This window comes from Protobothrops mucrosquamatus, unplaced genomic scaffold, assembly GCF_001527695.2.
Source record: "Protobothrops mucrosquamatus isolate PMUCROS unplaced genomic scaffold, P.Mucros_1.0 scaffold_174, whole genome shotgun sequence".
NCBI lineage: Eukaryota > Metazoa > Chordata > Lepidosauria > Squamata > Viperidae > Protobothrops > Protobothrops mucrosquamatus.
The window spans coordinates 837,456-859,226 of NW_015386250.1; the positions used below are offsets into that span (position 1 = coordinate 837,456).

Sequence of the window (21,771 nt, forward strand, 5' to 3'; positions counted from 1 at the left end):
CTTATTTGACAAGACTTGTTCTTGACAACTTCTTACCGATCTCTACTAATCACTACCGATAGTCCTTGACTTACGACCACAATTGAACCCACGATTTCTGTCATTAGATAAGACATTTGTTAAGTGAGCTTTGCCCCGTTTTACGATCATTCTTGCTTGAGTTGTTAAGTGAATCACTGCAGTTGATATATTAGTAACCCGATTGTTAAATGAATTTGGCGTCCCCAATGACTTTGTCAGAAGTTCGCAAAATGGGATCACACGACTCTTGGATCACGGCCACAGTTGTAAGTATGAACCAGTTGCCAAGCATCTGAAGGTTGATCACATGATCATGAGGATGCTGCAAAGGTTGTAACTGTGAAACATGGTCATAAGTCACTTTTTTTCAGTGCCGTTGTAGTCCAGCCTTTATCATTCTTCAGTATTCCTCACAGTTAATATACAAGGTTCAGGCAGTTCATTAAGTTTCTTGACTACCCTAGGATAGAAGCAAATAAATGATGAGTCTTCCAAACTCTCCCATCCCCTGGGCTTATAACAACACTGTTATTTCCATGGATATTCAACATTTTCACATGTATATAATTGTGCCCAATACCCAGTTTATGTTGGAACGTGGTAAGAAAATATGACATGTGCAAACGTCCAAACCTTTGTCAGCACTGAGCACTGCTTTGGAGATTCAAGGTTATTTGAAGTGCCGGCATCATCTCGACAGAAATGGAAGTTGTCAAGAAGCGTTAAGAGTGGAAAAGTTGAGGATAAGCACTTTCTTTAATAACAGCATTAGGCTGTCACTCAGACCACAGTGGGAATGCAGTACTTTGCTTTTGAATTACCAGGATGTCAGTAGCTTGCTTACCACATGCTGCTTTGACTGAAGGAGAAGGGGGAAAAAAACACTAATCGAAGCATGTCTTTCTGTTAAAACTGAAGAGCCCTTTTAAAGGCAATAGACACCTGATAAAGTCATTTGTGCAGCCAGTTCTGGCACTTCTTCTGTTTTGGTGCCATCTATGTTAATAAGGACATCAATGTATCTTACGTAGATGGAGGTATTTGCTTTTCCTACCAAACAATCTGATATCTGCCTGACTCGTGACAGGTGTTTTATTTTTGCATAGATCTCAATCCCCGAGGAAGAGCCTGAGGAAGTATGAAAGCTTTGTGATTTATTTTTTTAAAAACTATGCTGCGGCAACAAGATTTTTCTTTTTTTTTTTAACTCTCAACTTGGAAGCTCTCTTAGATGGCGACGCATTACTTCTTTGTATAGCACAACGCTAACTTGGAGATCAGCAGAAAGAAAGTGTAATTTTTAAAGAAAAAAAATAATAGGGCAGAACCCCCTGTAGTCATGAACATGTGCAGCCAGCCAAACTGAACTATAAAAAAGCATTTCAAAAATAAGAAAAAGATGCTGCAGTAACCAAGACTGGACTCCGTAATCTTCAGTGTGCTTATGCTGTTATGTTTCCCGCTGACACATTATCTACCATTCTCCATTCACCTACGGTTTCTTTGAATCGTGAAGCTGTAGACTTTACACCTGAAGTGCACGACTAATATTCTGGGGGAAGCCACTGGTTCTTGTTGCAAATTCCACGTATAAGACCTTGTGCTTCAACAAAGGCAATTTTTCTTAACTTTATTTTTATAGAGGCGAATCCCCCTGTTTTATAACTCCATAATGGTCCCTGAAGGCTTCCTGGAGCAACCACGGCTTAATTGCCTTCCTGAGGGTTGGATTTGCCTTAAATCACAGGTTTCATTAGTGTTCATTGGGGTGGCATCATTTAAGAGATAAACAGACCAGGTTTTGGGAGGACCTTTGAAGGTGTCACTAGTCAATCACCAAACAAACCTAATTTCTGACAGCACTTTCGATTTGTGATTGAGGATGGATCACAATTATTTTATGCTTGACAGAATGCTCATTGTCAATGTAAGTCTACATTTTTGTCACACACATACCTACATATTTGTAAACTTTTCCACCTCTAAAATCTGTGCAACTCACAGTTATATTTAGTTGATGGGATCTTATAATGAAGTATCAAACACCAGGGACAAATCAAAATTAACCGTGAACCTTCAGTGTATTTTTGATTCTTCACTACAAATCCATAGAAGTATAATTTTGCCTGAATCCAGTTGGTTTCTTATAAAGTAATTCATTTGCAGTGACACACATGGTACTTTTGGGATGGATAAAATGCTATATGATTTGGCCAACATACATAGGAGATTATTTTCTTCCTTCTTTTGAATAAATGCAGTACATAATTTTCAAATTTCATCAAGGTACTATTAATCACTACAAATGTTTAAACCAAAATAGGATCTCATCACTGTGCAAAAAATTTATAAGCCCCTAGTTGTTTTGTATTCTTACCTTTGGCTTTATTTTGAGAAAGGTTAATTTGTGTTTAAAAATTTAGGGTTCTCAGTGAACAAGAATTTAACTCACATCCTATTTAGAGGAGTTTAGTTTATTTTCTAGCGTTTTCCTTGTACTATACCTAAGACGATGTGACTTTTCTTGCCACTTCATATATGTACTGGAATAAATTACCTGTAGGTAACTCTAAGCCTTTCTGTACTCCTGATTTAGATCTAGGAAAGCATATGCCGTCAATGTTACACTATTTTGTTAGTTTAATCTTTTTTAAGTAGCCCTCAATTACTTGCATTTTGTACTTATATTAAAATTCTCAGGTCCTCCATGTGAGCGATCACTCTTGAAATGTGTTTTCTTTTCTTTGATTGGAGCTTATGTGTTTGTTACTTTTTGCTACTGTTATAGTTTAAAAAGCTCCTTATAAGTCATAACCGCCTCAAAAACAGCCATTACTTTCAATCCATGCATCAGACACTTTGTCTCCTATAGACAACACTTCCTACAGGTAGTAGTTTACCTCTGAGCTAGCAAACCCTTGGCTACTGAAAATTTTCAAAACACATTGACACTGCATTGTTATTACAATTATTGCAGTAATGTTCTCACTATTGCAGTCTGACTAAACCTGGTAATTTCCAAGTAATGTCAGCCTGACTTTAAACGCTTGAGCTCATTGGTCCTGCATTTAATTTCTTCAGCATTATGTGCCTTTTTTGTATTATAAAAGTTAATTTTAAATTCAAGTCAAAGTGAAAGTACTTTTGCTCCAAGAAGTCTACAGAATACATGTAGAACAATGGGGAAAAGTTAAACTGTAATCACGTTCACTTTCCCTTTCCTGAATCAATAACATTTAATTATCTTTGGATTGATCTAGAATAAGCAAATTCTAGTATTTTGTTTATTTTTACAATTCCTATACATCCTGAATCTTTAAAAAGTCCAAAAGTTGAAGATATCCCTTTTGGGATTTCCATCAGCAGATTTACACCTACATATTGTACATCTATAGATATACTTATATATCTCTATACACATCTTTATAGAAAAACTATACTTCCATAAAGTGCCATAATATTTTAAAATTCTTGAAAAATTCTGAAGACATGATTCATACAAAAGGTCTTTGTTCTTAGAAGAATATAACTGATTGGAGCGTTTCAAGTTATTTTTGATGGCTATCTGGTATAAAAGCTCAAGATCTACTTAATTCAATAGCTCAACAGACTACGTTTCTAGGGAACACCAGTTGCTAATTAAGGGAAGGAAGCAGACTTTGACATGACAGAATCATTTGTCACATAAGTATTTGCTCAAATAAATCAGAAGTAACATTTATTTGTCGGTTTATAATGTAGTCGTAATAAGGGCACAATTGCTAGTAATTTAAATCAATTGGTGTGACTGTATTTAACCTTCATATCTACTGCAATTCTTTAGATAAATAGGGAATGATAACCAGGGAAAAAAAATAAGTATTTCAATTCCTCATATCAATGAGGGGATGGGTAGAGCTGCAGAGGCTCCAGAAGTCCTTATGAAAGTCAGGGGCTCATTTGGACAGTGCCTGTGAGGTTGGGCGGGGAAGGAATGCCAAGGATGTCAATATTATAAGCTTCTACTCCAGAAGCTCCATTCCAAAAAGAAAAGGGAGGAGGGGGGAGGAGGAAGAATCATGTTTATGTTGTTCTCCTGTTTTTAACAATAACAAATACCAGATAGTAGAACTCAAACTTGAAAATATAGGAGGATGGAACCAGCTAGTGGTAAAGACAAAGGAAGGAACATATCTCTCTGAGCTGATTTTTGAAATATCATCTGAATTGAGGGGTCCTTGGTGTCCTCTGAGCTTGCTTGTTTTCTTGCACTTTTCATTACCCTAACTAGGTAGCATCAGTGTTAGTAAGGAGTGCTGTTTGCTGTCTGTTTATATTCTGGTGTCTTGCCTGTCTGGGTGGGTGGGTGGTGGTCTTAGGGATTCTTTGGTTGGGCTGTTTACTAATGGCTCTGTGGCAGTTTCTTGATTGGGGTGTTGCTTACTTGATTGTTGGTCTGAAGGTGACCTTGGAGTTAATCTATGCTGATCTGAGTGCTGATTACTGTTGGGGAGATGCTGGAGTCTTTTTCTCTTTTGGGCTGGTTGATTATCTCTTTTGCATAGTCTACAGATGTTGTTAATGTCTATGTGTCTGCTGATGGCTGATTTGTCAGAGTGTCAGGCTTCTAGAAATTCCCTGGCATTTTTGGATTTGTCACATTCTCCCAATTAAAACAGATAACAAACAGCGCTCCTTACTGTTACCTAGTTAGGGTAATGAATCGTCTGAAGAAAACAAGCAAGTTCAGAAAGCATCAAGGACCCCTCATTTCAACCCTGAACTACAAATATTCTCCTTAACTGTTATCATCTGAATTATATAAGTTCTTTGAAGAGTTTCATCTGTCGGAACCATGACACCTAACATGACACCATTTAACTTCTTTTTGCAATCATGTCATGTATTTGAGATGGGCAGCCATATAAATCTGTTGAATGAATCCAACAACTAAATAAATTGTGCTAAATCTATTTGCAAAATAAGCAGGCAATGTTGATTATCTGGATACGAATAAAGTATGTTGTGATATGCAGTCTCTTATTGATTACTAAATCAATGAAAAATATATATTTCTTTTAAAAAATAGAAGATTCAGAAGTGATGCATTCACTTTTCTAATTGTACCTCTTTCCAACAAGTCTGTTAAAATAGATTTTAGCCATGGATCAAAATATATAAATTGGCAACATCTGCTAGCAATTAGAAATGAAATTGTACCCACAAATAGAAAAAGTAATAAATTGTACAATTTGAATTCCTGACAATCTGAAAAACAACTAACAAAATAGTGCACTGTATAAGTCGGAGTAGAGAACCAAGCAAAATATCCTGGAGTGTGAAGATAGTTATTACAAAAGAAATTTGTGAGCAAATGAAGTATCTCATAGCAGTTCTTAATTCATTAAAGAACATACATTTTCTTGTTTTCTTGCTTAGAACTGATGCAATGTTATTGTCACAAGCTTATCTTGTTTTCCTTATTCTTAAATGTTGGCCTGAGGGCAATACTAATTAATATGCATGGCACAAAAACATAACTGTTGACTAGGGAAAAAAAGCAGTACATTTTAGTCCCTACAGAGCTCCTTATTCACTTATACAAATATTGGGATAGCTTTACTTGGGCTAGCTTATTTGAAAGAGTCTTGCACAACATCAAATTATTTTTTCGTTGTTAATTAATTTAACTGCTGATTTTCCTTTTGATTTAAATTCTTTTAATTTCCTATTATCCTTAATGTTTTTATTCTTGCGTATCATTGCTATATGGGGACAGAAAGATGAGGGAAGTTTAAAAATAAATAAATAAAGCCATTTTTATTCCATTGTTCAATTAGTATATACAATTACAGACATAATTACATACAGAAAGCATTCAAAACATATTTTAAAGTGCATATAAATAAGAGATGGACAGATGTGGATACTTTTTGTCAGCTCACTAAAACTAATTTATATTTCAATTTGTCAACTCACTGAAACGAATTTACACTTTAATTTTTATTTGATTATACAGATCTTTCATTAATCAGTCATCAGGCTCTCAAAAAGTCAATTATTTTTCACACAAAATTTCCCCTTAATTATGGAAATTTTCACAGCAAATGAAACCAACCAACCAGGAAGAGAAAGCTTGCAGTGCTACTAATCAATCCTGGCAGGAGTGCATACATATGTGCTTGGGTTCACGCAAGATATTAAGCTATAAATAAAAAGCTTGTTTGATTTTGGCTTGGTTTGTTGTATCAACAAACCATGATTAAGCAAGCCACAGTTTAGTGCAGTGTAGTATATGCCCAGTCAAAGAAGTGTCAGGAACAGGGGAAGTACAAATGCCCTTTGTATTGTGTATTGTGGCCATAATGATATTTAAGCTGCAAACCTGAGAATTTATTGCCATATAAAATAGGGAACAGTGATGAAGGCTGGTAAAGCTCTCAGTATGGACATAATACTGTAACTGCTGGCCATTTCTCGTACATTCGGTTTCTTTAGATAATTTTGGCATAATTGCTCATGGCATTCTATTAAGCTCCCACATTCTTAGCTGGCAGGTAAGTATTTACTTGTAGCCTTTGGTTAAGGACACCCTCAAAACCCTGTGAAACTTCAATTATCATATAAAATGCTGACATTCGTCTAAGTCACAGGGGTTATCTAAATCAAGAAACTGCCAATTTCTGAACCGCAGGGAATGGGGTTGGTGGAATCCATGACAGCTTCCTGAAGGGGATCGGGTAGCTTCTTCTCCCATTTGAGTCTTTGGGTGATGGTGCCCAGCCTTTTGCATTGTTCCTGGCACTTCTGGGTTGGCATTACCAAACACCTTCAGGGCCATTTCACTGATTTTTCTAACCACATAAAGACCAAATGCAGAAGTACCATAACTTTGCACAGCAGCCAGTTTTGGGCCTAGTCAGTTTCTGCTTGTGGGCATTGAAACATGGTGGCTCGTTGCCATCCTCAATTGGGTATTGGGGGGGGGGGAAGTAACAACACAAGAACTGGATCCAAGTATCTAGAAACCAAAGTGGAATGTTTTTACAAACAAAATTAGTCAGAGAAAATAAAACTGTACCCATCCCCCCCAATGAAAGATGTAATATGATTGACCAATTTCAGTCTCTTATCTAGAGTAACTATTGTCAGTCCTTTCTCTTAGAGGGAATGAATGGATAGGTCTCTACTTTGTAAAGCTATGTCCCTACTCCTATAATGTTGTTTTTTCTCCCTTCAGCCATCACCACCTGCAGCAGCTCTTAACTCCCTTTGCTTCAAATGTTTCTCTTTTCCTGCCAAGAAGAAAATTAAACCCTTAATTACTGTTTCTGGCTCCAAGAGCACAATCCTGACATTAATGCAATTGCATTTTTCCAAATTATTTCCAGAAAAAGAGTTCATCCTGAGGTGCTTTCTGAGGTGCTGAGTTTAGTTGTTTTCTTGCAGACGTTTCATTACCCAGAATGGGTAACTTCATCAGAGCTAGTCTAGCACAGACTAGCACTGATGATGTTACCTAGTTTGGTAATGAAATGTCTGCAAAAAAACAACCAAGCTCAGAGAACACCAAAGAGCCCACATGTCAACCCTGAGCTACACATATTCTCCTTTATTAGAGTGCATCCTGTCTGTCCTGTTCTATCCTTTCCTGTCCTGTCCTGTCCTATCCTATCCTATATTGTTCCATTAATTCTAAGGAGATGTGGGCTATACTTTTAAGGCAGCAAATTAGAAATAAATCCTACAGTCCTCAATGGAATTTACCATGCATGCTTGGAATTTCACTACTCATGAATAACATTAGCTTGGCAAATGAAGTAGACCTTGAAGGCAATGGCTCAAAGTGAAAGCACTGCAGTTGTATGGGTCCTTGTGGGAATAAGCTTTCATTAATACATTTTATTTACTTGCAGTTATAGACTTCAATGCTGCATTCCCATATAAACTTACTTGAGAATAGTTTGGGCTTATCTTAGAATTTTTTTCTTCTTCTGTTCAATTCTGTCTAATTCTCAGAGATAAATTCCTGGTTTTCTTGGCAAGATTTTTCAGAACTGGTTTGCCAATGCCTTGTTTCTATGGCTATGAAAAAGTGACTGGTCCCAGATCATCCAGTTGGCTTCATGCCCAAGGTGGATCTAGAACCGTTTCCCAGTTTCTAGCCTGATGCCTTAACCATTACACTAAACTGCCTCTCTACCTTAGAATAAACATGTTTTAAAATTGGTTTGTGGGGTTTTTTTGCCCTCTCAAGCAGGCAGGCTGTTGTACTGTTGTAATATACCAGGATGATTTTGTTATAGCTTTGGCCTGATGGACCTTATGATTCTAGAATGGGTTCCTTCTATTTTCTGAAGTGATTGAGACTCAATGGAGGTTTTTGGCAAATAAGCAGTATGTATAGTGTACGTACTACTAGTTTCCTCTTCCCTCCTATATCCCCCAATGCCAGCTCCCATGTAGTTCCACAAGATATCTCTCTTTCCAATCTTCCATAAAAAAAATTGGGAAGATACTGAGAGCAGAGAAGAGGGAGGAAAGTGATAGACCTGTTTTTATTCCATTTCTACTTATAAATAAATAAATAAATAAACACACATCGCCTTCTCTTGCAAACAACCCCAAAAAACCCAACCCCACCCCAGAGAATAATTTGCAGAACAAGTTGCAATCCATTATTTTAAAGCTTTTATTGTATCATTGTAACTTCAAATGTTGTAAAACAGTTTTCTACCATCTTAAGTTTCTCCTCTGAAAGGAGATTTTCTTCCTTCAGTTTTGTAATAAGTGTTTCTAGAGCTTTAAGCTTGGTTAGGGTTTTTCTCTCCTGGACTTCTAAAAGGGCTATTTTTGAGTGCAGCTTCGTAATTTTTTGCCAGAGTTGTTCCCTGTCTGTGTCTTGCCTACAGTATGAATGCTCAGTTTGTAGCACTTCAAGGCTGCTGCAGCTGTCAAGTACAACAGAGTTTTCTGCTTCCAGGTGGGTTAGTACCTCTTCTGCTGATATAAAGGAGCCCTCTAAAAGCAAGGGGATTCTTGAGTCCTCTGAAGGAACGATAATGGTGATGACAGACTCCTTATTTCCACTGAGCTGTTCCAAAGCTTGTGACACAGACTGGAGCAACACAGAACTTTCATCCGTTCGTACTTCCACCGAACAATTTGCAATGCGGGGATCAAATTGATCAGATGTAAGTTCGTTCACGGGTACGGGGACCTTACTGAATTCCAGATATGAATCTCCATGTTCCAGATGTGTGTCTGGCAAAACTGTGGCTTTAGAACCTGAGCCATGCTCAAAACATGACCGGAGGTCATGAACTGAAACTTGCAAATCTGTAGCAGCAGCAGCACTAAAAATGTTTTTGATGGCCCTATTATTTCCTGGAAAATTGGAACTGGTGGCTCCTGAGTTTTCCATATCAGATGTTGCTATTGTTTGGTTTGCTTGCTGCTTATTCTGTTTAACACAGTTACCTGAATATGCAGTGCCATCTTTCACAATATTCTGTGATAGTCCCTCTGTTCTTGCTGAGCTGTCTGAATTTGTTCCAGGAGTTTTTCGATATAGGCCTCCTTCGGATAAGCTAGTTCCCTTTGGTGAACAAGGTTTAAGAGATGATGTCGTGATGTATGTGCTCATTTCTCTGATACCGTCTATTCTTTCCTCTTGCATTTTCTTCTGGGATTTTCCTTTTTCCTTAAGAAGAAAAAACATTCCTCTTGATTCAGTTGTTACTGATTATGAAATACCACACAATGATTCCTTCTCTTATGGTCCTTTATGGTGTAATGCTGGGCCTATTCATTGAAAAGCAAGTCCTACCATGATCAGTGCCCTTATTCCCTAACAAAAGAACACAGGGTTTCAGCCCTATACAGGTAGTCCTCAACTTACAACCAAACTTTCTGCTGCTAAGGGAGACAGGTCACAAGAGGGGAATCACAGGACACCAAGATACTGCAACTCTCATAAATACGAGTCACCTGCCAAGCATCTGGATTTTGATCATGTGACCATGGGGACGCTGCAACGATCGTAAACAGTCACTAAACGAACAGTTGTAAGTTGAGGACTGCCTGTATTTGCTCTTTTAATTTTGGTCTTTAAAAAAAGAGTGCAAATAATGCCAATAAACAGCCTTTTCTCTGCCATTGGTTTACTAAAGAAATTGGATACCAATCTTGAATTATTTTATTAATGCATATTACAATAAAAAAAAAAACAAATGCAAAAGAGATTAGCTCAAATGTAGCCTGGATTCACATAGCTTTAACATTTTTGTAAGCTCACTTTAGCATTAACAACTGTTACAATACACAAAGATTGAGGGCCACTCCTGATACAGCAGATCAAATTGCTGCTTCATGATAATGACCCCTTTCCTGGAATGTGGCTACCAAGTAAAGAAGTTTCTCAAAGAGCAGGACATTTTGCCTAGATATGCTTTCTATGATAGGCAGACTCTGGGTGATGAGGATATTTCAGTGCTATCTGATCTCTAAGCAAACCTGAGCAACTCCTTAAAAAAAAACAGACCTTATATCCCGGTAAGTGGTTGTGGAATTGCAGCTCTAGCTTGGGAAACAGATTTTTCAGTTAACTCATACTATCACGATAGAGAGGTCACAACCAGCATGGTTGCTCTTTCCTACACAAATATTCATGGGAGAAAGGCAGTAATGCAATAATCACTATCAGTTATGTTAACATGTGTCTTTTCTAAGTGGTGGCTACAGAATGAGAGAAAAGTTTCCAAAATGATTTTTTTTTCCTATTCACAATAAAATCTCCCAGTTCTACTGCATGTTTTTCATATCATTGAGCATCCTGCAAAATAGATCTGGATAGCAAAAAGTATTAAGAATGTTAAAGAGGTGCTTTGCTTCAAGGAAATTTGGACTAAAACTTTCTTTGAAGCATCACAGACCTGGGCTGTTGCACCTAGACCAGGGATAGGCAACCTTGGCTCTTTTTATGACTCGTGGACTTCAACTCCCAGAATTCCTGAGCCAGGGAGTTGACGTCCACAAGTCATAAAAGAGCCAAGGTTGCCTACCCCTGACCTAGACCAATCAGATACTTTTCGGAATGTGCATAATTTGTTCCTCCACCATAGGAAATGAAGTATCAAGTGAGCAACTCAGCACATCATACGTTATATCAGTCATGTTTGAAATTGTAATTATTTTTTCCAGATGCCAATGCACAAAGGCCCATTTATTTAGCCATCTCTTCTGCTGTGCTAAGATTAACACATAAATAGCTTTCATTTCAGTGAACTATATGCTATTTTTAGTAGTCATGTCTTAATGTTTAGATATATTCTAAAGAAGCAATGTTTAAATTAACTCTTGAATATAAAAATAGCAAAATTTTAAACCAGGCCAGGTGTTTTTAATTGATTTTTTTTCCTATTCAGATCAACTAGTAGAAAAAAAACTGTGGGTTTTTGTACAATATACTATACAATTTGTTTGCCAAAAGGAAATGAAGCATATTTTGGTTTATGTTCCATAAATTTACAGTGGAGGGTGTTTTTTTTTAACCCACGGTTGACCAGTACAAATCTCAATTTAATTGCATGAGTAGACTGCAGAGGCTTCAAACAATCATCTTGGCATACCATAAACCCTTCTTCTCAATAGTAAACAGAAAAAGTATAAATGAATTAAGAATTTGGACAATATTAAAATAGAAGACATGTTCTCACTGCCACTGAGACAAGTATGTTCTGATTTTTGTTTTTGTTTTCAGCACTGTTCATTTTACTTTCAACTCAAACTAATTGCATTTTCTCATCCTTTTTCTTATTTTTCACACAGAGGTTAACACTGTTACCTGGTTTTCAGAGGATGAAAAAATAGTTGGCACTGCAGTTGTCTTCAAATATCGAATACCCCATCGCACATCGAGAGAATCTGGTGTAAAATGGTCACTGCAAAGGACCTGATGCTTACTAGGAGTCCAAGTGTCGCGTTTCATATTCCGTAACCATTTCTCTAATCTTTCTTTATCATGGAGAGGAAATCTATTTCAAAGAATATGCAAGAGAGAGAGAGAGAGAGAGAGAGAGGAGAGAGAGAGAGAGAGAGAGAGAGAGAGGAGAGAGAGAGAGAGAGAGAGAGAGAGAGAGAGAGAGAGAGAGAGAGAGAGAGAGAGAGAGAGAGAGAGAGAGAGAGAGAGAGAGAGAGAGAGAGAGAGAATGCTTCAGTTAAGTGCTACTTGCATTGAGGCTCTTAAAAAGCATGTCATACTTAGCAGTAAAGACCTGGGAAAGAGTACATGGCAAGCATGAGGTTCAAAACAAAGCAGCCCTTAAAACAGCCATGTCCTCTGGAAGGCTTCATGAGCTTGGTTAGAAGACTTTCCCCATTGTCTGTATGAGCACACACAGCTGCTTCACTGCCAGTACCAACTGAGAACGATTCCTATAATAGCTATGCCTTGACGAACAAAAGAATCACTTAAAATTTCAATCTTATATACACTGAGATTATTACTAGAACTAGAACTCAAAAGGTATCAAATCTGATTCATTCCAATTTACCGAAGATTAGAGAAAACAAACTTATGTATTCAAGATGCAAGAGCATTCTGCTCTGAAATTCATAGGACAGCCATTCTAACTAAAAAAATATTGTGGCCTCTCAAGCCTTTATATCTTTTTCTAGGCTATATACTCATAGCGGGGAATCAGGGCTGTGGAGTCGGAGTCGGAGTCGAGGAGTCGGAGGAAATTTTGGGTACCTGGAGTCGGAGTCGGAGGTACAAAAAATTGAGGAGTCGGAGTCGGAGTCGGAACATTTATCTACCAACTCCACAGCCCTGGCTGTGGAGTCGGAGTCGAAGGAAATTTTGGGTACCTGGAGTCGGAGTCGGAAGTACAAAAAACTGAGGAGTCGGAGTCGGAACATTTATCTACCGACTCCACAGCCCTGCGGGGAATCAATCAAAATCTATAAAGCTTCAAGTTCTTTAGGTACAATCTGGGTAGTTCAAGGATTATTTTCACTCAGATGCTCATAGAGATAACCTACTCTTTTGTGGTGTCATCCCAATCTATACCAGGAAAGAATCACCCTGGTAGCACAGTGGTTAGAATGCAATACTGCAGGCTACTTCTGCTGACTGCCAGCTGCCAGCAATTTGGCACTTCGATTCTCACCAGCTAAAGTTGACTCAGCCTTCCATCCTTCTGAGATCAGTAAAATGAGGNTTTTAAGTTTAAACTTATGGGTATATATGAAGGATGTTCTTTTTCCTTTCTTTTTGTAATTTAGATATAAGATTCAACTATGTAGAATATAAAAAAAAAGATTCCTTTCTCCCATATTTGGGCTGACAGGGTGCACCAAACTCAAGCTTTTGTCGGTTAACTACCAACATCATCAGGGCTTAACGCCAGTCAATGGGAGGGTCCTTTATAAAGTTAGTCAGTATCTGCGCCCGGCTTCGGGATCTCGTCATCGGTCCTAGTTGATTGGGCTGCGTGTTAAGTGTATCCTTGATATCAATCAACGTTGCTGTTCCGTTACTTGCTCTCTTTCCTCCACCCTCCCCCTTTCTTGTGCGTGCATTATTGTTGTCTACCTCCTCACCACAGGCTCCTGAGTTCTGTGTATTTTTAACGATATTAGTAATATATATATATATATACACACACACACACATACATATATACATACACACACACACACACACAGAGAGTTAAGTCAGAAAATTTGATTCCTTATTTAATTTCACTATATGACAGAGTTGCATCTTATGTGGTTGCTCATAAATTGGAGTAAGTCAGATGCCACTGGGCCTCATCAATATTTGTAACATATTTAGTGACTGGGATGTCAATGTTGTGTTTTCAGTTCTTTGCTTATTGTAGTTTAAGTTTCCTAGAAAACTTTTTCAACTAGTAAGTATAAACTCATCCATTTGGACACATATGAAAAAAGACTTTAACAGATGGTCCAGAACTTCTTTTAATATTTCAATGAGATAAATGTGATTCATCTGTATTTAATTTCAAGGCTGATTTATATTTTCTCAGATCTTGCTATTTTAAATCATTCTCTCTCTCTCTCTCTCTCTCACACACACACACACACACACACACAAACACACACACACACACACACAAACACACACACAGAGAGAGAGAGAGAGAGAGAGAGAGAGAGAGAGAGAGAGAGAGAGAGAGAGATTATTTGGCTCATCTTAAAAGTTACTAACTGAACCCACTGAATGCTTAGACAAGTAATAAGTATTTAATACTAAAGATTGGGATATTTTTCAGCCATTTTACAAGAGGGAATAATGCAAAATTTAAAAGGCAATTTCCTGGTTAAACTGGGCTTTTGAAAGTATGAGTACCCCAGATTAAATTAAATAAATTAAATAAATGTTTGGTTTTTATTTGCTTTTAGGAAAAAGTGAAATTAGTTTAATTAGCTGGGATTTCTGAAAAGCCATTTGTCTGAAAAGTGACCCTCGATCACTTCTTTTTTGCTAGAAAGCCCAGAAGAAATATTGTCTGTAGATGCATGTGCAGACATTGCCCACTGGGAATAATTTTCAAAGCAACTATGCAAGCCTTGCAAAAGATGTGCCTATTTTGACACCTTGGAAACAGTTGCTTCCTTTCCATTTACATACTTTATGAAATCTCTTGTACAGCCCCCCCCCCTCTCTCTCTATATGTGTGTGTGTATAAAACAAGGCCCAAACTTGCTGTGGCAACCCAGAACAGCAGAAAAAGGAAGTGGAGCATCTATACAACACATTCCAACAAAATGGATACCTATGGCTTCATCAAAAAGTCCCTGACCACTCAACCCAATACAGCACAACCAACACAAACCCTAAACAGAATTACACTGCCATACATCAAGAATATCTCAGAAACGGCAAATAGACTACTACAACCACATGGAATCAGTGTAGCACATATGCCAACTAAAGCCCTTCAAAACATCCTAAGCAAACCCAAAGACCCAGCAACCCCAGAAGAAAAAACAGGAGTCATCTACAATATACAACGTAAGAACTGCAACAATCACTATGTAGGACAAACAGTCAGAAGACCGGCAGAATGCATCCGTGAACACCAACTGGCAGTCAAAAGGCATGATGAAAATTCTTTAATTTCACAACATATAGAACGATTTAACCATAGTTTCAATTGGGAGAATGTGACAATCCTAGACCAGGCCAAATCCAAAAATGCCTGGGAATTTCTAGAAGCCTGGCACTCTGACAAATCAGCCATCAGTAGACACATAGACATTAACAACATCTATAGATTATGCAAAAGAGACAATCAACCAGCCCAAAAGAGAAAAAGACTCCAGCACCTCTCCACTAGTAATGAGCACTCAGATCACCATAGATTAACTCCAAGGTCACCTTCAGACCAACAATCAAGTAAGCAATACCCCAATCAAGAAACTGCCACAGAGCCATTAGTAAACAGCCTAACCAAAGAATCCCTAAGACCGCCACCCACCCACCCAGACAGGCAAGACACCAGAATATAAACAGACAGCAAACAGCACTCCTTACTAACACTGATGTTACCCAGTTAGGGTAATGAAATGTCTGCAAGAAAACAAGCAAGCTCAGAGAGCACCAAAGACTCCTCATTTCAACCCTGAGCTGCAAATATTCTCCTTAATTTTAACCTGTCTTAGCTAGCTCATTTTTTCCACAAGGAATTAATTTCAATAGCACAGCTATGAATTAATATATCTCGTTTGTTTACTGAACAAAACAAAGACATATATCTATGGTCATTATTAGTTACACAGTTATTTGATTTATGTACAATCAAAATGATATAATCTATGACAGTAACATACAAGCTTCTATCCGCTGATATAAAGAAATACATTTAATATTATCTAACAATTGATTGCTTATTGCACTTAATTATTGTGGTGGGAAGGAGTCTTTCAGATTGGCAGCCCTTGCAACCACTTCTTTATATCCTCTCTTGCTCCACTACTTGTTAAACATGTTACACAAGTAGACATATCTGTCATATTATACAGAGTTAAGATAACGTTTTTACAAATTGGCTCTTGTACAAGAAATGTAATACTGGAATTTATTTTGAAGTCTTATTGTAAGCAGAACAAATAAAAATAGATTTGGAAGCAAGTATTCAATGTAGAGGCATCTATAGCAGGGGTTCCCAACCCCCGGTCCGTGGCATGCTAGCAACCGGGCTGCACAAACAAGCAAATTCCCATATGCGGGATACAGGCAGCACACAAAACCACACCCCCTCAGGTCCGTGGAAAAATCTCTCTCCACGTAACTGGTCCCTGATGCCCAAAAGGTTGGGGACCTCTGATCTATAGGATCCACTATTGTTTCAAAATGGAAATAACATTGTACCATAAACGCTAACCCTAACCCTAAACTCCACTCCTTTTGAATGGCATCCCGTGTCATATATACATGTGTAGCGGGGACTGCCTGAGAGTGCTTGCAGGAGCTTGACTGGGAAGGAAAAGATTGGGACAGCTGCAGTTGGCTTTGGGTGTGGCTGGCGTAAGTGGAAGGAGGAAGGATAGAAAAGGAAAGGAAAGGAAAAGGCCGGGGGTTGGAGTTGAGAAGAGAAGGTCTGGAAGCTTATTTTATTTTTCTATCAAGGGTATTTTAAATAGAGGCTAGGGAGTGAAGTTTTATTGCTTCCTCCGTGGGAGGATATCTGAAACGGAGGCAAGCGGGAGTGTGGAGAAAGGGAGCTGGCTGGGGTTTCTAGCCTCGGGTTTTAATAATAAAGAGTAAAGGGAGGGGGGTGGTTTTGAATCCTGAGACCTGAGGAGGAATTCCAGAGAAGAAGCACCAGGAGGAGAGAGACTGGTGGTGCCAACTGTTGCTGCCAACTGTTGTTGTGGACTTTGGAGGCATCTGGGCTGTGGCCATCGCTGCTGGCATAGGTACTGGGACATTGTGGGGGGAGTTGCCCTGGGGGATGAGCCATTGCCATAACATACTGGCCGTCATTGTTACTATTGCCATCTGGAGCCGGGGTCTATCCCCCCCCCCATTTCATCGGACTCTGAACGACAGCTCAGGGGCTTGTTACTCCTGCTGCTAAAGCAGCCCTGAGCTGTTATATACATCTTCGGGGCATCAACCATTGTGACCGGTTAAGTTCGTGCCTGAAAGTCCTGCTTCAACAAGAAGAGCTTGCCACCCATCAATGCTGCATGAGTTCCGGTTGCAAGACATCTCACCGATCTCTAAAGAACATTACCGCAAGGCTGGACAAGGGGGGTTGTGGCTGGGAGGGCCTGGGCATTGGCGGCCTCTAAAGAGGTAGCGCTACACATGTATGAAATAAGTGGACTCTGTGAGGTTGCAAAGTTGCTTTTGTATCTCCCCAACACACACACACACACACACACACACAAAAACAATGGATGATTCTGGTTCAAGTAACAGGCCTTTTAGTATTTCTAGTGTTGTGATAATATAGTTCTTGTAAGCTGTTCCAAATAAGAATACTTAGATGAATGTTTTCTCAGCTTGTCTTTGCTCTACCAAACAGAACAGATTCTTTCTCTGTTCTACGCACAATGAATAAACTTATGAGCCTTCCAATCATTTATGTGAAAATTCTGCAACATCAAACAGTGAGCTGCATCTGAAAACATCTTACTTCAACACATCCTAATTCAGTGATGGCGAACCTTTTAGAGACCGAGTGCCCAAACTGCAACCCAAAACCCACTTATTTATCACTGGGTGCCAGGTGGACGTGGCTCACTGGGTGGGCGTGGCTGTGGTCATGGCAGACTGGGTGAGTGTGGTCACCTTGATATTGCTCGTGGGTAGGGATGCCTGTGGGGGCCAGGCAGGGTTGGGGGAGATCCAGGGAGTCTCTGACAGGTGGGGCAGTGGGCAGGAGGCTTGTCCTATTGGGTGAGGCAAGGCAAGGCAGGGCGGGGTTGCCATTGTCTCAGGCCAAGATGAGTCAGGGGTCAGGGTGGCTGCTGCCTGACACCATCAGCTCCTACACACAGAGGCCAGCGAGCGCATGGGGGCCGACAGTGTCCGTCAGCAGCCACAGCCTGCCGGCCCCTCAACCGGCACTCTCTGGGGCTCTGCAGCCCGCTGCCAGCAGTTCAGAGAAGCCGCCTCTGAGCTGGACGGCCGGCCGACAGCTGAGGAGGTGATGCAGTGAGTCGTTCCCGGGAAAAGGAGAGCATGCGTGGCCAGGAGGGATGGGACAGGAGAAAGGGAAACCAGCCATGCTGGGATGCATCCGGCCACGTGGGACCTCGGCGAGTTAGCAGGCAGCTGGTTGAAGAGAGACGGTTACCATCTCCAGGGCATAGTGTGCGTGCCCACAGAGAGGGCTCTGAGTGCCGCCTCTGGCACGCATGCCATAGGTTCGCCACCCCTGTCCTAATTCATTCCTAATTCAAGTAAGATAACAGCTCTGTTTTCCTACTATGTAGCCTAACACTGATACTGGATGTACTGGAACACAGAAGGATATATTATACTATTTTAAACCATTAGTTTTTTAAAGAGTTCAAAACATTTTTGCTTTTCACTAGAAAGGATAACATTTGCAGACAACTAGAGCAGGGCTTTTCAACCTTTTCACAGATTGTACCACTTTTAGGACATGACAATATTCGAGTACCACCAGTGCATAGCAAGGTGTCAAAAACTTGATGACTAAAAAAAAAGGGAGGGGATTTTGGGCTTTACTGGTTAGACTCATTTGTTGTTATAGAAATGGCTAGTTTATACTATTATGGAAAAGTAAAAAGTTGAGGTTCAGTGTTAATGCTTCCTTCCTACTGCAACAGTGGAAGTCAGAAGTCAATGCCTTTTCTTTTCTTTTTCCCTTCACCCCCCCCCACTTTTCCCTTTTTCTGTCACCCTTTGCTCGCAACCCCCCCACCCTTTGCTCACAAAAGCTTCTCTCTTGCTCTCATTCACTCTCTCATTCACTCACACTTTGCTCGCAAAAGCTTCTCTCTTGCTCTCTCATTCACTCACTTTGCTTGCAAAAGCTTTTATCTCGCTCTCTCATTCACTCACTTTGCTCATAAAAGCCTCTCACTCGCTCTCTCTTCACTGCTTCGCTAACAAAAGCCTCTTCTCTTTCTTTGTGTTTTTTTCCCTCTCCCTCTCCCGCCAAAACCTGCTCCTTTTATAACTTCTCCTCTCTCTGCCTTCCTCCTCCTCTTCTCTTCCGGGTGCACCGGAAGCTCCAACCAGCATGCAGCTACGCATGCAGATCCTGGGGCTTCTGCCGAGCCCTGCAGCTCCAGCTGATCTCCTCCAGGCCTGTGTGGCGCCGCTTTAGCTTGTTCCCTCCCCTGCTACACTTGGCTAGGGGGCACGTACCACCTGCCAGGTGCTAAAGTACCACTGGTGATACACGTACCACTGGTTGAAAAGCCCTGAACTAGAGCATGAACAGGGCAATTAAATATGTCAAATTCCATAATGCGTCTTATGGTTCTTTGACTGTAGCTGTTACTGTAGCTCTGACTGTAGCTATCAGGCACTTCCAATGCCTTTAGAAAGCTTGTAGGAATTCTTCACAAGCACAGCTTGGCTGAGATCCTCTTTGTTCATCCTCAATCTGTGACACTGGCAAACAGTAATAAAATCTATCAAAATAGGTCTTGGACAATGGGGAAACAAATAAAAGAGAGCTGCACAACTACATCATTTACAATTATCTGATGCAATAAACCAAACAAATGATGCATAGCAGGGATAAATAAACAGGGGAGGAAGTCTAAGTAATACTAGTCCAACTGAAAAATGTTTTTTTTATGAAAACTGAAAGATTTTGTGAAAGAAAGGGAAGAGACAAAGAAGTAGAATGAAAAGTTGGTTAAACAAATAATATGAGGATGCTGCCATGCAGGAAAACAAAATATGAAGCTGCAGCAACAAAATCATAATGGAAACATGTTATATAAGAATATAATAAGCATCAACATGGGAAATCTCAGCACAGTGAAGGATGAAGTGAATCAATTACAAGTAGTCCTCGACTTACAACAGTTCATTTAGTGACCGTTCAAAGTTACAACAGCACTGAAAAAGTGACTTATGACCATTTTTCACTTATGACTGTTGCAGCATCCCCATAGTCACATGATCAAAATTTAGACGATTGGCAACTGACTTATATTTATGACGGTTGCGGTGTCTCAGGGTCACATGATCACCTTTTGCGATCTTCTGACAAGCAAAGTCAATGGGGGAAGACAAATTCACTTAACAATTGTGATACTAACTTAACCACAGTGATTCACTTAATCACTGTGGCAACAAAGATCGTAAAATGAGGCAAAATTCACAACAAATGTTTCAGTTAGCAACAGAAATGTTGGGCTCAATTATGGCTGTAAGTCAAGGACTACCTGTATACACTGATATCTAACACACTGTTGCACTGAAATGGCCTGGAATTGGACACTAGCATTTTGTAGAGCAGCAATGACGGCCTTGGAAAATATATTCATACGCCATATCTATACCTACAAATAAATGTAAAGGGAATGGTTCTCCCTGTGAAAAGAAGGTTAGTCATTGAAGAAGCTAGAAAGAGTAATGACATCTTTTGATATTGGTGCTAGATATAAGACTGCTGAGACTATCATGGATAGCTAAGAAAACAAACAAATTGATGATCCCAGAATTCACATGCAAGGCACAGATGAATTTGGATACATTACATGAATATGGAGCTCTTTGGAGAAGGCTCCAACTTTGGAAAAGATGGAAAGAAAAAGAAGAGGAAGACGACCAGCAGCAAGGTGGAGGGACTCAGAGCTAATGGAGAAACTATTGGAAAACCTGAAGGGCAGGTTGGGGACAGATTCTCCTGGAGAAAATTTACATGGTCACTAATCAGTGGATACCAATTTGATGGCAGAAATTAAGCTCCCAAACTAAATATCAGAGGTGGAAATCTGTAAGGATTTTGCATCAGAAACAAGATGAATTAGAGATGTTCTGCCCTCCTTCAATGAACTGATGCCTTAATTGAATATTGTTGCTCCATATCCCAAAGAACAGATGTTTGCTAACTCAGTATATATTCTGAATGTGTATGCCTGGGAGTTAAAGAATTTATAAGGCAGTTGGAAGCCATCAGATTGGGATAGGATTTTTTAAAATATATATATATATAGCCTTACTGGCGTTCTGAGTAGATGTTGAGTGTAACTATTTGATATGATTAAAGGAATCTGCTTATGGTAAATTTTTATGAAGTAGCCCACATTGCCCTGCTGAGTGTCCCCTTCCAACACATGCTACGATGCCACGCACATTCCTTAAATTAGTAAGCTTTCCTTCCAAGGGAACACCATGAAAAATGTCCCTCCACCTTATTGGTGGAACCTATTTCCACGCCAACACGAGAGTATTTATGTCGGGGATGTGAGAGATTCCCTCCAGCCACCCTGGCCGCGGCACTCACGGGTAAAAGCTGAGCTTTCTCTGGTCTCGGGCGCTCTGTCCCGCTCGGTTCCTGCAACAAGTGGCTGCACAGTACCGAGGCATGGCAAAGACTCCGCGGCGGCCAGCAATCCCCGTCCCAGACGGTCCCCACTGACGGTGCCTCCTGTGATTGCTCATCCGCCCGTAGAGCCGCTCTCGTTCACTTCCGCTTCCGGGATTTTACGGCCCTCCTTCTCCTCTTCCTCCTCCTTCCATGTTTTCCCCCCTTTCTTTTTCCAGCCGGAAAGGGCGAGCGTTTGGCGGCGTTCAACCCG

The 21,771-nt window shown here is 39.9% G+C and overlaps 1 protein-coding gene across 1 annotated transcript; it reads right to left on the minus strand.

The window, feature by feature from the left end:
* Positions 1 to 8,686: 8,686 nt before the first annotated feature.
* THAP5 (THAP domain containing 5) lies at positions 8,687 to 21,652 on the minus strand. The gene is made up of 3 exons (XM_015822446.1): positions 21,477 to 21,652; positions 11,846 to 12,035; positions 8,687 to 9,703 (listed from the first exon to the last, which is right to left on the minus strand). The coding sequence occupies exons 1-3, from the start codon at positions 21,632 to 21,634 to the stop codon at positions 8,693 to 8,695; spliced, it is 1,359 nt and encodes a 452-aa protein (XP_015677932.1). The 5' UTR covers positions 21,635 to 21,652; the 3' UTR covers positions 8,687 to 8,692.
* Positions 21,653 to 21,771: the final 119 nt, after the last annotated feature.

Excerpts from the sequence above, each read along its gene's own strand:
- THAP5 (XM_015822446.1), bottom strand. The coding sequence starts at position 21,634 with ATGAGCAATCACAGGAGGCACCGTCAGTGGGGACCGTCTGGGACGGGG. Across the intron at positions 12,036-21,476 it reads AGAAAGCTCAGCTTTTACCC|ATTTCCTCTCCATGATAAAG; the intron begins GTGAGTGCCGCG and ends TCTTTGAAATAG. Across the intron at positions 9,704-11,845 it reads TTTCATCCTCTGAAAACCAG|GAAAAAGGAAAATCCCAGAA; the intron begins GTAACAGTGTTA and ends TTTCTTCTTAAG.